The 17500-nt window shown below is 36.2% G+C and overlaps 2 protein-coding genes across 2 annotated transcripts in view; both read left to right on the plus strand.

Annotated features, from left to right (window-relative positions):
* LOC135204088 (connectin-like) overlaps positions 1–17500 on the plus strand; it is a 622057-nt gene that overhangs the window by 34614 nt on the left and 569943 nt on the right. The gene's annotated exons all lie outside the window — the stretch shown is intronic.
* The window catches only part of LOC135203934 (uncharacterized), a 42477-nt gene that overhangs the window by 8703 nt on the left and 16274 nt on the right, over positions 1–17500 (plus strand). The window contains exon 3 of the mRNA XM_064233864.1: positions 14192–14329. Coding sequence (XP_064089934.1) covers positions 14192–14329 — 138 coding nt within the window. The remainder of the gene's footprint in view (positions 1–14191; positions 14330–17500) is intronic.

Here is a 17500-nt window from a genome sequence, read left to right on the forward strand (position 1 = left end):
TAGTATTTTCTTTAAACCGCTTTTGAGTTTGTAAGTAAAAGATTTAGTTTTTTTTAGATGTCTATGTATAAAAAAAAAAAGATATTTAGCATTATATAACGTGAATTAAATTTTGTAGCAATTTTCTTAGATTCTTGTAATGATCCTTAGCCTTTACCCATATAATTGCTGAAGTTACATGTTTGACAACAGGAACGCGATGACGCCTATTTGAACACAACATGACAATGAAACAATTCTGTTTACGTTCTCAACGCTGTTATTTTGAATAGGCTAATTTTATATAAATTTAATATGTCGCTCAACAACCTTAAGAATTTCTTTAAAGATTTATATGAACCAGTGAAAAATAGTTTTCATTCGCGAATCGAAAGGAACATGAACTTGCATTCAACCTGGTAATTAATTTTCCTTTAACGAGGCAAAACGAACGCGCCTTAACAACACCGTGAGGTTTCGTCGTTAACGCTCGGCAGTTTTGTGAAATAAGAGGCAAAGGCCCCGAGATATTTTTGTATCGTATATCATGACGATGAATCTTAAGCACGAAGAGGCAGGGGAGTAGGAGAGAGGAAGGGGTGGGGGAGGGATAAGAAGGCCAGGAGGGGAGGGTAATAAATGGTAATTATCAAGAGGGTAATTAATATGAGTTGGAAATCATTATGCAAATGAAGACAAATTTTTTTATACAAGAAATTCATTTTCATCGCTAGCTCGGTCTTAAATGGAAGAGATGAAAAACTGACTGAATGCACATGTATTTTGTGGTGCAATATGCAATACTGCGTTCTTATCCACACACACAGATCATATATATATATATATATATATATATATATATATATATATAATATATATATATATAATATATATAGTATATATGATATGATTTAATTTGTGTGCATGTGCACGTGTGTGTGTTTGTGTTTCTGTGTGTAAGGCTCCTCTGATGTTTGCTGTAGATATTATGCATTTGAAATGAAAATAGTAATCGTTTTTCTTAAGATCATAATCTTCATTGATAGTTAAATTTCTTTTCTTAAGTTGGTTTGTTTGAGTATTTGCTCGTTCTTTGTGTGTAACCTCTGCTTCAGCCTTACGTGTGAGGTAATTATGATTATGCTTTGCATAAACTAGTCAGCAACCGTTTTCTTATCTAATTCTATCTATGCAGCCCCTTTAGATGATCGTGAATGCCAGAGTCTACCATTTGTCATGATTCGTTAGAATAACAGAAGTCACTGACTCTTCATTACGTAAACAAGTCAAGCAATTCATCAACCTTGGATTCTAGAACTACATGTGCGCCTTGTTTATGTAAAATAAAAAAATAAAAAAACGAGAAGGAAAAGTAAACCAAGCAACATAAACATTAATAATCAGACTAATGAGACAAACCCGTGACACGTTTTCTTTACGAGGTCACGGGGGACTAAATCGAAGAGGAAAGAAAATAGACCATGAGAGTTAGTCATCTTTCATTATCCGATTAGCGTCACGTATATTTTAATGTCACGGTGCAAATAACACTTTTGTCTTTTCCCTAATCGTTTATCTTATGCACAAGATTAAGGTGCAAGTGTAATTATCGCTATAAAAATGTTGACTCCAACAGCTAGATTTAATCGAAACAGGACTGCTTCCCAGGGAACTCTGGCGATCATAATTATGATGGTAGTGTGTAAGTAGTGAATAGTATACCCTATGGATGTATTTTAACATGCGCTCATACACGCACATGTAAAACTATTCATATATTTATATTTATTATATATTGTATATTGTGTATATATATATATATATATATATATATATATATATATATATATATATATATATATATATACCTAAAACAGACATAAGTGAATTAAACTAACTTTGATTCCTGAAAACAGAATCTCCCATCTACTGCCATTATAAAAAGCGTCACTCCCATCATTAGGAAGGGAACTAGTCATAATAAAGATGCCAATGCCACTAATAAAGACATTAAAATGATCGAGAAGGAAAAGTCTCTAATTAAGAACAACAAAGTTACACACGTGCAAGCGCGACGATACAAGAAGAGGCGTAGTGCTGCAATTGTCTTCAAGAGCAGATAATATAGGCCGCTAAGAGAACGTCTTATCGACAGATTTCACAAGAATATATACTCTCTCCCTACCCCCACCTCTCCTTATATAGTATATATATCTATATATATATTACACACACACACACATATATATATATACATATATATACATATATATACATATATATATATATATATAAATATATATATACATATATATATATATATACATATATATATATATATATATATATATATATATATATATATACATATATATATGTGTGTGTGTATATATATAGATATATATACTATATAAGGAGAGGTGGGGGTAGGGAGAGAGTATATATTTTTCTTGTGAAATCTGTCGATAAGACGTTCTCTTAGCGGCCTATATTATCTGCTCTTGAAGACAATTGCAGCACTACGCTCTTCTTGTATCGTCGCGCTTGCACGTGTGTAACTTTGTGTTCTTAATTAGAGACTTTTCCTTCTCGTCCATTTTTAAGGTCTTCATTAGTGGCATTGGTATCTTTATTATGACTAGTTCCCTTCCTAATGATGGGAGTGACGCTTTTTATAGTGGCAATAGATGGGAGATTCTGTTTTCAGGAATCAAAGCTAGTTAAATTCATTATTATCTGTTATATATATATATATATATATATATATATATATATATATATATATATATATATATATATAGATAGATAGATATATATATTTCATTCATGGATTTCCTCAATATTTTCGAAGTTATTTACTTATTTATTACTTCTGAAGCCCGTTAATTGCTGAAAACGTGACAAACAATGGCCCAAAAATTCACCAGGATGAAACCATGACTAATTAAAAGAGTCTCACGCCATTTTCATGAGCACACGCTGTCATTCCTCTGTATCTTTCGAACAATCGTTGAAGGGGACTTCTACAATTAATCAAGACACTCTTGTGCATCTGCAGTATTTCACAGTCTCTCTCTCTCTCTCTCTCTCTCTCTCTCTCTCTCTCTCTCTCTCTCTCTCTCTCTCTCAATATTTATCCAGATGTAAACGTATCTCTCATTATCCAAATAATTTTTCTTTCAGTCCTGCCTTTTGCTCGCAAGCACCCGATATTCCCGCCCCTCCCTATCCTTCCCGCTATTCCTGCTCCTCTCCCCCTCCTCCTCCTCCTCCTCCTTCCACTTTTCTTCTTTTTAATTACCTTCCAAAGAAGAAGCACCAACTCCATCCCTCCGCCAATTACGAGCGACTAATGATTGAATAATTAGCACTCCTTTACGGAATGCGCCTCCGCTCTGGCAATTAGTCACATTGTAGCGCCGGTCCGAGTTCTCAATTTCTCCGGTCCGTGTTATCAAATGGCATTTTCTCTCTCTCTCTCTCTCTCTCTCTCTCTCTCTCTCTCTCTCTCTCTCTCTCTCTCTCTCGGTTCAGGGTGGGTTCTCCTGGTAGAGATGGAGGTGGGGACGGGGGGCGATTTACAGACGCCAGATCTTATAGGGAGATTCTCCCCCCCCCTCACCTACCCAATTGTATGGTTTCAGAAATAAATATTGTTTATGGTTTCAGAAATATCACTCTTAAGGTTGTAGAGGCAGTATTTTCATGGTTTCAGAAGTAACATTTTTATGGTTTCAGAAATAAGTTTTGTTTATGGTTTCAGAAATATCACTCTTAAGGTTGTAGAGGCAACATTTTTGGTGGTTTCAGAAGTTACATTTTTATGGTTAGAAAAGCAGCATTTTCATGGTTTCGGAAGTAACATTTTTATGGTTTCAGAAGTAACATTTTCGTGGTAACAGGTAAAATTTTTGGTGGCTTCCAGAAGTAACATTTTTGTGGTTACAGAGGTAACTCATGTAGGGGGTTTAAGAAAACGTTTTTATGTTTACAGAGGCAACATTTTTGGGGGGTTTCAGAAGTAACTTTTAGGGCTTTGGAAGAGAGTTTTAATGGTTTCAGAAATAAATTTTTTCATGGTTTCAGAAGTATCACTTTTAATTAAAGGTTGCAGAGGCAACATTTTTGGCGGTTTCAGAAGTAACATTTTTATGGCTACAAAGACAATATTTTCATGGCTCCGAAAGTAACATTTTTATGGTTTCCGAAGTAACAATATTATGGTAACAGGTAACATTTTTTGGGGATGGGTGTGTTTAAGAAAACTTCTTGTGGTTACAGAGGGAATTTTTTATTTTTACTGAAATAACATTTTTATTGTTTCACAAGTTAAATTTGTATGATTTCAGGAGTAACATTTTTATGATTTCAAAAGTAACATTTTTATGGTTACAGAACTAAAATTCTTATGGTTTCAGAAGTAACATTTTAATGGTTACAGAATTAACTTTTTTATGGCTAATAAAGTAACATTTTTATGGTTTCAGAAGCAACATGGCGCTATTATATCCAGAAAAAAGCGATCAATTAACATTAAAATAATAATAATAATAATAATAATAATAATAATAATAATAATAATAATAATAATAATAATAAAAGGTATCAGTGACAGTAATTGGAAGCTATCATGAAAGATACCTTAGTAGTGTTTTCATCGGACATATTTTCAGGCCTCCCGGTTTATTACCAAACCCACACCTTCGCTACATTGCTCCCAAGAACATCAAAACAAAATCTAGAGCAAACATTTTTTATTTTGTCCGCTCCGCCATCACTACCACTAACACTAACAAATAACATCAGCAAAAACGGCAGCAAAGACACTAATGTTAATTAAGACAAAACAAAAGCAATCAAGTTGAAAATGCGCCGAAGTTTCTTCGGCGCAATCGAGTGTTCTGTACAGCGTATAATGTTGTATGAGCCACGGTACATGAAGCTACCAGCCAAGGTCCAGTGGTGGCCTTGTTGGTCTCTATAGCGGTGTAAGACGCACGATCATGGCTAATTTTAACCTTAAATAAAAGAAAAACTACTGAGGCTAGAGGGCTGCAATTTGATAAGTTTGATGATTGGAGGGTTGATGACTGACATATCAATTTCCAGCCCCACAGCCTCAGTAGTTTTCAAGATCTGAGGGCGGACAGAAAAAGTGCGGATGGACAGACAAAACTGTCACAATAGTTTTCTTTTACAAAAAACTAAAAATTGATAATGTACCGTTATCAGAATTAGCTATGCTACATTTAAACAATTCTAGTTATTGACTGCAACAACTTCTTCAATTTATATTTTTACTCTGTATATCGATTATTTTTTTTTTATCCATTTGGATAGAGAATCCACGGGATGCACTTAACCAGCCCAGGCCTGAAGCATTGATTAGTTGGTTCATTAACTCTGACATTGCAACTGCTAAGAAAACACGGGTGGAAAATGGTAGGAAAAAGAAGTGAATTTCAGACCATAAGAAACTTGTATGTTGTCTTCTTCAGAGGGAGTAGGTTACAGAAATCTGAGAAAATATGGGAGAAAATTCCGTATTATGGCGGTGGTGGGAAAAAAGTGTAACTTCCTCGCTAGACAATGAAGAAAAATTCATATTTCTTCCCCCAAAATTGTTTACAAACACACACGAAGTTACCATACTCGTCGTGTAGCCTGTTAAGTACGTGCGTTCTGTTATGCCCCTTCAATTTTACATGATAATTTCTCGAACAAATACGGTCTGATGTCATAGCTGACGTCATCCTCGGCTTCTCCCTTTACCGCTTATATGGCCAACGTGTGTATCCGGTTCCCAAGATGTTTTTACTGAATGCTGGGAGCCTCTTTTCATTTCTCTCATGATTATTATTCTAGCTTTGTTGTCTTAGGGCCTCACCAAAACGCATTGTAATCCGTGATGGCTGGATGAGGGGTGGGCGAAGAGTAAATCTCACATGATGTACTGTAGTCATAACAGAAGGGTCTTTTCAGCGTCCCTTCAGCCTGTAGTTACACCCACTTGTTAGCCTTGTAATTTACCTCCGTTCCCTCTTCCTTTCTTCAGACTTGCTTTCCAACCTCACTAACTATTACTTCTTAGTGGAACTCTGGGATTTTCCCAACTAATCCAACACCCTCTTTTCATCGTCTGAAGCGATGAATGATCGTAAGTGCCAAGTGTGAATGGGGTACATCTCATCACCGCCAACTCATCGCCGCCAAACTCATCGCCGCCTACTCATCCCCGGCCCAACTCATCCCCCCCCCCCCTGGCCCAACTCAATCCTGGCCCAACTCATTCCCGGCAGTGATTAATGAAAATTCAGTAAATATTAAAAAACACCTTTATTCAGAATCAAGTATGACTCTTTCATGACACTAAAAATAAATTAACACCATATAATTAAAGACAAAAAATCCATGAAAATATACAAAAAAAAATTATTTTATGTTATGAGAAATGCATCTTAAATATTCAATGGGAGTCCTTTCGTTAAAATTTTGGACAATTCTAAGAATGCGGGAATCAGTATCCCTGTACTTTTTTAATTTGGCGAGTGGTGAACTGCCTGCTATAAGTGATTCCAAATAAAAATCTCTACCTTTCTGAACTTTTTTAAGTGCATTTATGAATTTCCAGAGTGTAGGATGTTCCATTCCTGATTCCATTTGTAATCTTCTGTTCGCTCCTTCTGCATGGTTGTTTGTTTTATCTTCATGATTCAAAGTTCGAAAATACAAATTCCACATTTCCAATGGAAAGAGTGGTGCACGTCTGCTATTTCCACGTCTGTTTAACCGACCTATATAATTGTCTGTTCAAGCCAGTTCAAGATTGGCACATGCTCTGGGGATAATTCATCAGCTAAGACATCAATATATGAATCAATATGATTGACAGGTACAAATGCAAGCGCCAGTATTATCTTTACTTGTAAAGAAAACTGGCTATCGTTATTATAGCGAGAACTTAGACCCAAAGCCGCAATGTGTTTTTGCATGTTTTGGCGAAGGTGAAAGAAAGAAGGAAGCCTTCACCCTTTTAGTTCGACTTGTGGACAATTTTCCTTGATTGCCAAAAATGCTGCAATTTCAAAATCACATACAACCGATATCGGGTTTCCTGTTGGTTGACATTCTTTTATCATTTTAAATAGCCTTGAATATGTAACTTTCCGTTTGTTAGGTAATAGAGCATAAAGCACTGGAATGACACCTCTGATTTTTTGAGCCATTACAATATACACCTGAGAAAATAGCGTGTGTGTGTGTGTGTGTTGGACCGGTGATGAGTTGGGCCGGGTATAAGTTGGGCTGGAGATGAGCTGGGCTGGAGATAAGTTGGGCCGGGGGCATAAGTTAAGTCGGAGATGAGTTGCGGTGATGAGTTGGCTGGCGATGAGATGGCGGCGATGAGTTGTCCCATTTCGCCAAGTGCTTGGCTTGGCAGTCTAAATTTCATTAGTTCAAATTAAATCGTACTAAAATCCCTTCTCTCTTCCATCGGTTTACTAAGGTATACTGCGAGTTTTAGTAATATGCTTAGAATTTTGTCGGGGTGGGGAGCGTTAGTCACGCATCCCTCTATAATCCGGACTTGGGACTGCCAGGAGTGTAAAAATTCTAAAGCTACAGTTTTTTCTTTTCTTTCTTTTAAACGTGAGCTATTGTTTTTTTTTTCGCTTGACTTATAAAACCGTTGTGAATTATCCGAAGAGACATTCCTCCATTCACGAGCTTCAATACTTAATTCTTTATCCTGTATTCGAAGGAACTTAGACAATGTTTTTATTTAACACCGGCTACCGGCGGGCGAAGAATTACATTACTAGCACTTTTTATATAATTGTACTGGGACTGATTATTGAATAAACAGAAGTTTGATTATTAAATAAACAGGAGTGACTCCCCCAGTCCCCCAGTTTTAAATTATGTATTTCACTGAATTTCATGAAGTCGCTTGATTTATATATGAACATCGTCAGCTGACATTGATTATTTATTTATTTATTTTTTTTTACTTTGTATTAGGTTTTCTAACTGGAATAGTATTTCGTTTATTTAGTCGTATTTGTGTGTGTGTCTGTGTGTGTGTGCTTCTGTTATTTTCCTGCGTCTTATTCATCATCTTTTATCCATTTAATCCATAAGTGATTTTTTAATAATTGTGAGGCCTTATTTTGTAAATGTTTCTCTCTCTCTCTCTCTCTCTCTCTCTCTCTCTCTCTCTCTCTCTCTCTCTCTCTCAGTTTACATCTGCTACTCTCGCATTCTTTGGTCTTTTTCATCATTTTATTTATCTATCTATCTATTTAAAAGGAACATTAGCCATTGACTTTATTTTCAACCACCGTGAAGCATTATTCTCTCTCTCTCTCTCTCTCTCTCTCTCTCTCTCTCTCTCTCTCTCTCTCTCTCTCCCTTTCGATATTCATCTCCTCATCTCATTCTTTGCATATTTCTCACTCGCTCTGGTCGTCTCGTAATCCTTAACCTTTGCTGCATCAGTATTGAGGGATCCCTCATATCATAGGCGTCCGAACTGTGACTCATTAACTCATGAGTTCAACTCATTAACCTCAACTTTGCGATTATATTAAGTGTCATTAACCCCTCGCATGTTTCTCCTGCTGTGCTACATTCTCTCTCTCTCTCTCTCTCTCTCTCTCTCTCTCTCTCTCTCTCTCATTAATCACAGTTAATTAAAAACATTCATTTTCCTCCCCCACTCCGACAAGTTATGTCTTCGTAATTTACCATGTTTGTTTTTTTGCAGTTTGATTTATTTTAATAATGTTTTTCAATAGTTTATTTTTTAGCATGTCTTTTTATTTTTCTTGAGGATACTCGTGTATAAGTATATATACATTACATATTTGTAATATATACATATATACAATATATATATAATATATATATATATATATATATATATATACCTATATATATATATATATATATATATATATATATATATATATATAGATATATATATATATACATACATGAGTATATACCTTGAGAAAAATAAAGGACATGCTAATAAAAAAACTTGTACAAAAATTATTAAAAGCACTCGTGTATATTGCTACGTTTATTGATCTCCTCGTCTACCCAGCATTTAGTTAAATATTTTGATTTGTAAAAAGGCAGCCATATTCCTCCAAATATCAGCTAATTTAGGCGGGAAACCAAAGCTAGCCAGCCAGAGATAGGAATTTCCTGCTAGAAGGGGGAAAATAGACTTGTCAGCTTTAGGGACGTATCCCAAAGGGAAGGATGTAGGTAGACTGATACTTATTAGGCCTATGTCTTAAGCTCCTTTTTCCTGTGAACCCTCTGCTGGCTGTATGTTTTGTTTCCAGGATTGCCCTGCTCTTGGGGGGTTAAGCTGACCCCACAACACCCAGGAAACACACCTGCCTTCGCCCTCAGTCAGCTCCAGTCGTGACCTCGGACGGATGTTCCGGCAGCCAGCCTTCCACACTTAGGCCTAACAGCGTTACTGGCGCGCCCAGAGCCCCAGACCTGAGACAAAAGCCCAGGCCGCATTTCTAGAAAGGTCCACTGATCATGGCATCCAGATTCCCTGAGTCACGTGTCCAAGTCTTGGCGCCCGCAAGTGATGCTTTACCGCAAGACATATGAACCATTGTGAAAACCAGCTTTTACGTGAATCTCATTTTGAGCCAACTATTATCCCCTTGAGAGATATTATTAGTACATGTGTGGACCAGTTGCATTTACTTTCCCAGGCTGTTAAGCAGCCTCTTGTAAATAAATAGATGTAAAGTAATTAGCTGAGTTTTCTGGCGACCTTTCCCTCTAGAGTAAATTAACACTTTAAATCCTTTTACGGTAAGTTCAATTAATTTATTCTGTTTTTTCCCTCAACTATTTCCGTTTACGTATTTGAACCCCTTAAGGTCGAGGCTCATATGTAACAATATATATATATATATATGTATGTGTGTGTGTGTATATATATATATATATATATATTATCTATATATATATATATATATATATTATATATTGCTACTTTCAAAATGCATATAACCCCTCTTTGACTGTATAAAAGGTTATATATAATTTTGCAACATTTTTTCAGATTCCTAGGTAGCTTAGAGATAGGATGTTTTAAATGTGTGTTCAGATTTTGCATAACATAATGTAAAAGAATATATAACGTAGTATGAAAAGAGAGAGAGAATATCTTTGTCCATTCGAAACTAGGATTGTTTCCCTATTATGTCAACGATGTCTTCGCTGTGTTTTGGGATTTCTGTCATCACGTCTGATAGTGACTTTCGCTCGACTTCTGTCTTGATCGGGTCGTGTCTTTGTTGAGCAGAATGGTTTCATACACGTTCGTCTTTGTCAAAACCACGTGCAGATTTCACAGTTTTTTGTAAAGTTGCGTCACATTCGAAGCTTCTGGAAAGAATTGTGTCCCAAAACGTTTTGTGCCAGATCCACTGCCCAGCTCTTGTGCGAAATGAAAGATTCATTCAGGCTTAAATCCTCAAAGCGTTCACATATTCTCTCTCTCTCTCTCTCTCTCTCTCTCTCTCTCTCTCTCTCTCTCTCTCTCTCCATAATTGATATTAACGTAACGTAGAATGGTCACTTGTAACTTTTAGATCTCGGATTTGATATTTCTTAGAGTTTATTTAGTGTTTTTGTGGAATCTAAACAAACATTGTGTGTAACGGCGCCTGTTTTTGTGAGTGCGAAACAAGCTGCAGCAAAGAAAGAAAATTTGTATACCAAGAAGGTAAAGCGTGTTATATTTTTATTAGTTGCAACTAATATCTAATGGTTATGATGGTTTGGTAAAAACTAATAACTATTGGTTACGATGGTTTAGAGAACTAATAACTAATGTTACAATAGTTACAATGATTTAGTGAAATTTACATTTTTATACATTGCAAATTTTTGTGTTTTGTGTTTGTTTCATTTGAAGTGCATTTATCCATTTTCTTATTGAAGTGCTTATTTTTGGTGCATTTATCCATTTTCTTTTTGAAGTGTTTATTTTTGGTGCATTTATCCATTTTCTTATTGAAGTGTGTCTTTTTATTTGATATTCTGTGTGATTAGTACTTTTTGCAATTTTGGTATTTTTCCACATTTTCCTGTGTTTTCATTTACATTCACAATTTAATTACCTTAGTTATTTTCATTACTTAATAGTTGCACATTTAACTGAATTTAACACTTGTGAATTAATTTGCATTTACTTAGAATTCTTTTCAAGTTTTATTATTGTTTAGCACTTGTGAATTAATTTCCAAATTTCAATTATTGCCTAACACTTTTGAATTTTGATTGAATTAATTTCCTTGTATTTTGTGATAAATTAATTTTGATTTAATTTTACTTAATTGATTCAAGAATTAATTAAACTTTGCTTTGTTTTCAAGTAACAGTAATTTTCCCTGATATTGTGAATTTCACTTATAAATTTTGAGTTTAATAATAAATTTTTGTATTTAAAATTTTTAAAGTGTTTTCTTTATTTTACACCAGCATTTAATTATGATTATATTGATGTTAGGCAGAAACCTAGAGTGTTAATTGATCTGTTTTCCTTCAATTAACTTGAAGTGACTTAGAACCAGGGAAGTACTTAGACTTTTGAAATCAGGGAAATACTTAGACTTTAAAGTTGTTGAGGGAGTGATGCCCTTTGATTAATTTGATTACTTACAAGAGTACCTCACACCTGTTTTGATGAACTTAGTATGATTTTCTGCAATACTAGTAAGCTGTTAAGGGATCACTGTTGCCTTTAGAGTATTCCGTCATTTAGTACCTGTGATGAGGGTTCAGGTGTCTGGCTGTTGTGAGGTAACAATTAATGAATGGTAAGTGAAGTAACCAGATACTTGGCTACTTTCCCCCCAAGTATTAATGGTGCCCAGAAACACAGGAAAACAGATTTCATTATCACTCTAGTATATACTGGTGGTGTTAGGGATATATTTTGTTAGGCAAGTGACCATATAGTTTTGTTTTGCATTTGTTGTATTGAATTGTAAGTTGATAACTTAGATGGCTCAGTTCAAGGTTCAGGAATTTTTAGCAGCCCCTTCCATCCAAGTTTTATCTGAAACCACTCTGACTAAGGCACAGTGGAGCGCTTTAGCAGTGGCATGTGGTGGTTATGTGTCTACTAGTATGGTAAAGGCACAAATAAGATGTATTGCTATGGAATCATTGATAAACTCTGGTAGAATAACTGATTAAGATGAGTTAGAATTGGCTCAAGAGTTGTTGAATGTAGCACGTGCTGATCTTATGAATAAGCAAGCAGAAAAGAAAGAGAAAAGTGATGCAGAGTTAGAGCTTAGACGCATTGAAGCAGAAGAGAATTTGATTAAGCTAAAAAGGCTTGCTGAAAGAGAGAGAAGGCAAACTGAAAGAGAAAGAATAGACAGGGAAAAACAAGAAAGAAGAAAAAGCAGCAGAAGAGGAAAGAGACAGGATAAAAGAAGAAAGAGAAATCGCAAGATATGAAAGGGAGATGGAATTGATAAGAGCTAGATCCACAATACCTGTGACACCGTTTGTAATTACGTTTACTACTAATTATATTGTAATCTTCACTCAGTGTAGCAGCTTTGTCAAATTTCTTCACCTTTCTCTCTCTCAAATAGGCTCTTATATGTTCAGAAATTCCCTAAGATACCCTAACCCTAACCAAGGTAATCAAGACCCTGTATTTGATGTAGTAAGAGTACAGAAGTTAATCCCTAAGTTTACTGAAGAAGCTCCAGATGAGTTTTTTTATCACTTTGAGAAAGTGGCTTCAGGTATGGGATGACCAGAAGATAAATGGTCAGTTTTGCTACAAAGTATCTTGATTGGTAAAGGGAGAAGTGCTTATCTAGCCTTAACAGCTGATCAGTGTAAAGACTACAAGGTACTTAAAACACAGTGTGCTACAAGTTTACCAGATGACCCCAGAGTACTACAATGAAAGATTCAGAAATTTATGGAAAGATGAGAAGGGAACATTCTTAGATTATGCTTATAAAGTAAGAAGGTGTTTTAAACGTTGGGTAGAAGCTGCTAAAGTTAAAACTTTTTATGAGTTAGAAGAATTACTTGTTCTTGAACAGTATCTTAAGGGAATTTCTGAACACATAAGAGCCTATTTGAGAGAGAGAGAGAGGTGGAGAAACTTGACAAAGCTGCTACACTGAGTGAAGATTACAATATAATCAGTAGTAAACGTAATTACAATGTCAAGTACCAGAGTCAACAACGCCCAGGTTTTAAGTCTTATCCAAATAACAGGAACAAATTTAATGGGAAACCTACAAGTGATACTACCAAGAGTACACAAGGTAATACACGTCAGCAAGCTAAGGTGAAATCCTCACCCAGTTTTTCAAGACAGTTACAGAAACCTAATGTTGTCTGTTTCAAGTGTGGAAGAGTAGGACACTACAGTCAAGAGTGTTACCAGAATCAACAGCAGTCAAAGCCAGTTGGTCAAGTTGTGAAAGGTGACCAGGTGAAACAAACTACGAAGAGCAGTGTGGGAAAGAATCAGACTCCAGAGAAGAATGAAACTAAACAAGCTGAATGTTTAGCAACCAGTGGAAATGTAACCTCAAGCAGTGAGTGGCTTAGCAGTGTGGAGGCCTTTAAGCCATATATCTATGAGGGTATGCTGTCAACTCAAGGAGAAAGTGTGCAGGTACCAGTCAAGATATTACGTGATACAGGGAGTAACCATAGTGTGGTAGTACGTGGTTCTCACCCTCAGTTGAAGAAGAGTCTCACAGGAGATTCAGTTATTTTGAAGGGTATAGGAGGAGAGGAAGTAACTCCTATATGCTGCTTACACCTGTCGTGTGAATTGGTGACAGGGAATGTAGATTTGCTGTAAAGGACTCACTGGCTGTGGAAGGTGTACATGTTCTGTTGGGGAATGAAGTTGGTGGTGTGCCATTTATTCCTTGTCTTGTAGTGATAGACAAACCATTGAGGATTAGTCCTACAGTAGAGTTGGAGAGGAATAACCCCCACCTGTTTCCTAGTTGTGTAACTACCAGAAGTATGAAGAGGACTACGACTGCAAGTGAAGAAACTGAGGATTTACACACCCAAGAAGGATCAAGTGAAGGATCTTTGTACTTAGAAGAATTGTTCCAGGGAAGTGGTGTTTCCCATAGTGCTGACCAAGAAGAGATTTCCCGGAAAGATGAAGAAGACGACGACGACGAAGAAGAAGAACCTGATGTTCCTGAAGAGACTCAGAGTAGTCAACGTGTTCCTGAAGACAGTAGTGAAACTACAATAGCTGAGTTAGCAGATATTGAGAATTCAACCCTTGAAGTTGGTCAAGTGACAAGAGAGAAGCTAATGGACTTGCAGAAGAAGGATGCATTGTTAACTGATTTGTTCTTCAGAGTTGTTGATTGAGAAGAGATGTAACAAATCCCGACCTGTTACTATCTGAAGGAAGGTTTGCTGATGAGGAAGTATAGACCTACAGATATACCAGGAGATGCTGTATGGGGCGAATGTCATCAAAATTTTGATTCCATATCCATTGAGGAAGCAAGTGGTTGCAGTAGCTCATGAGTCTGGACATATGGGAATCAGGAAGACTGTGGAGAAGATCATGAAATATTTTTTCTGGCCTGGACTTCACAAAGATGTTAGCAGATTCTGTCGTGAGTGTCATACCTGCCAGATAGCTGGGAAACCGAATGAAACCATCAAGAAAGCCCCCCTACAACCTATAGAAGTTAGAGGAGAACCCTTTAGCAAAGTGATTGGACCGCTGCCGAAGACAAAGAAAGGAAATGAGTATTTGTTAACATTAATATTCCTGTGACAAGATATCCAGAAGCAATCCCTGTTAGAAACATATCTGCCAAGATAGTTGCTGAAAAACGTGTTTTTCTCAAAGTTTGGTATATCAGAAATAGTACAAAGTGATAGAGGAACCAACTTTACTTGAAAGTTATTCCAGGATGTGATGAATCTGTTAGGAGTGAAACAACAGTTATCCACTGCTTATCATCCAGAGACTCAAGGTGCCTTGGAAAGGTTCCACCAGACATTGAAAAGTATGCTGACAAAGTGTTGTTCTGAGTCAGGAAGAGAATGGGATGTTGGTTTACCATTAATGTTGTTTGAAGTTAGGAGTGCTTATCAAGAAAGTATGGGATGTTCACCTAATGAGATGATTTTTGGAAGAGAAGTTAGAGGACCGTTGAAGATTCTTGCAGAAAATTAATTAAACTTTGCTTTGTTTTCAAGTAACAGTAATTTTCCCTGATATTGTGAATTTCACTTATAAATTTTGAGTTTAATAATAAATTTTTGTATTTAAAATTTTTAAAGTGTTTTTTTTATTTTACACCAGCATTTAATTATGATTATATTGATGTTAGGCAGAAACCTAGAGTGTTAATTGATCTGTTTTCCTTCAATTAACTTGAAGTGACTTAGAACCAGGGAAGTACTTAGACTTTTGAAATCAGGGAAATACTTAGACTTTAAAGTTGTTGAGGGAGTGATGCCCTTTGATTAATTTGATTACTTACAAGAGTACCTCACACCTGTTTTGATGAACTTAGTATGGTTTTCTGCAATACTAGTAAGCTGTTAAGGGATCACTGTTGCCTTTAGAGTATTCCGTCATTTAGTACCTGTGATGAGGGTTCAGGTGTCTGGCTGTTGTGAGGTAACAATTAATGAATGGTAAGTGAAGTAACCAGATACTTGGCTACTTTCCCCCCAAGTATTAATGGTGCCCAGAAACACAGGAAAACAGATTTCATTATCACTCTAGTATATACTGGTGGTGTTAGGGATATATTTTGTTAGGCAAGTGACCATATAGTTTTGTTTTGCATTTGTTGTATTGAATTGTAAGTTGATAACTTAGATGGCTCAGTTCAAGGTTCAGGAATTTTTAGCAGCCCCTTCCATCCAAGTTTTATCTGAAACCACTCTGACTAAGGCACAGTGGAGCGCTTTAGCAGTGGCATGTGGTGGTTATGTGTCTACTAGTATGGTAAAGGCACAAATAAGATGTATTGCTATGGAATCATTGATAAACTCTGGTAGAATAACTGATTAAGATGAGTTAGAATTGGCTCAAGAGTTGTTGAATGTAGCACGTGCTGATCTTATGAATAAGCAAGCAGAAAAGAAAGAGAAAAGTGATGCAGAGTTAGAGCTTAGACGCATTGAAGCAGAAGAGAATTTGATTAAGCTAAAAAGGCTTGCTGAAAGAGAGAGAAGGCAAACTGAAAGAGAAAGAATAGACAGGGAAAAACAAGAAAGAAGAAAAAGCAGCAGAAGAGGAAAGAGACAGGATAAAAGAAGAAAGAGAAATCGCAAGATATGAAAGGGAGATGGAATTGATAAGAGCTAGATCCACAATACCTGTGACACCGTTTGTAATTACGTTTACTACTAATTATATTGTAATCTTCACTCAGTGTAGCAGCTTTGTCAAATTTCTTCACCTTTCTCTCTCTCAAATAGGCTCTTATATGTTCAGAAATTCCCTAAGATACCCTAACCCTAACCAAGGTAATCAAGACCCTGTATTTGATGTAGTAAGAGTACAGAAGTTAATCCCTAAGTTTACTGAAGAAGCTCCAGATGAGTTTTTTTATCACTTTGAGAAAGTGGCTTCAGGTATGGGATGACCAGAAGATAAATGGTCAGTTTTGCTACAAAGTATCTTGATTGGTAAAGGGAGAAGTGCTTATCTAGCCTTAACAGCTGATCAGTGTAAAGACTACAAGGTACTTAAACACAGTGTGCTACAAGTTTACCAGATGACCCCAGAGTACTACAATGAAAGATTCAGAAATTTATGGAAAGATGAGAAGGGAACATTCTTAGATTATGCTTATAAAGTAAGAAGGTGTTTTAAACGTTGGGTAGAAGCTGCTAAAGTTAAAACTTTTTATGAGTTAGAAGAATTACTTGTTCTTGAACAGTATCTTAAGGGAATTTCTGAACACATAAGAGCCTATTTGAGAGAGAGAGAGAGGTGGAGAAACTTGACAAAGCTGCTACACTGAGTGAAGATTACAATATAATCAGTAGTAAACGTAATTACAATGTCAAGTACCAGAGTCAACAACGCCCAGGTTTTAAGTCTTATCCAAATAACAGGAACAAATTTAATGGGAAACCTACAAGTGATACTACCAAGAGTACACAAGGTAATACACGTCAGCAAGCTAAGGTGAAATCCTCACCCAGTTTTTCAAGACAGTTACAGAAACCTAATGTTGTCTGTTTCAAGTGTGGAAGAGTAGGACACTACAGTCAAGAGTGTTACCAGAATCAACAGCAGTCAAAGCCAGTTGGTCAAGTTGTGAAAGGTGACCAGGTGAAACAAACTACGAAGAGCAGTGTGGGAAAGAATCAGACTCCAGAGAAGAATGAAACTAAACAAGCTGAATGTTTAGCAACCAGTGGAAATGTAACCTCAAGCAGTGAGTGGCTTAGCAGTGTGGAGGCCTTTAAGCCATAT

Source organism: Macrobrachium nipponense, chromosome 44 (assembly GCF_015104395.2).
Source record: "Macrobrachium nipponense isolate FS-2020 chromosome 44, ASM1510439v2, whole genome shotgun sequence".
Taxonomy (NCBI): domain Eukaryota; kingdom Metazoa; phylum Arthropoda; class Malacostraca; order Decapoda; family Palaemonidae; genus Macrobrachium; species Macrobrachium nipponense.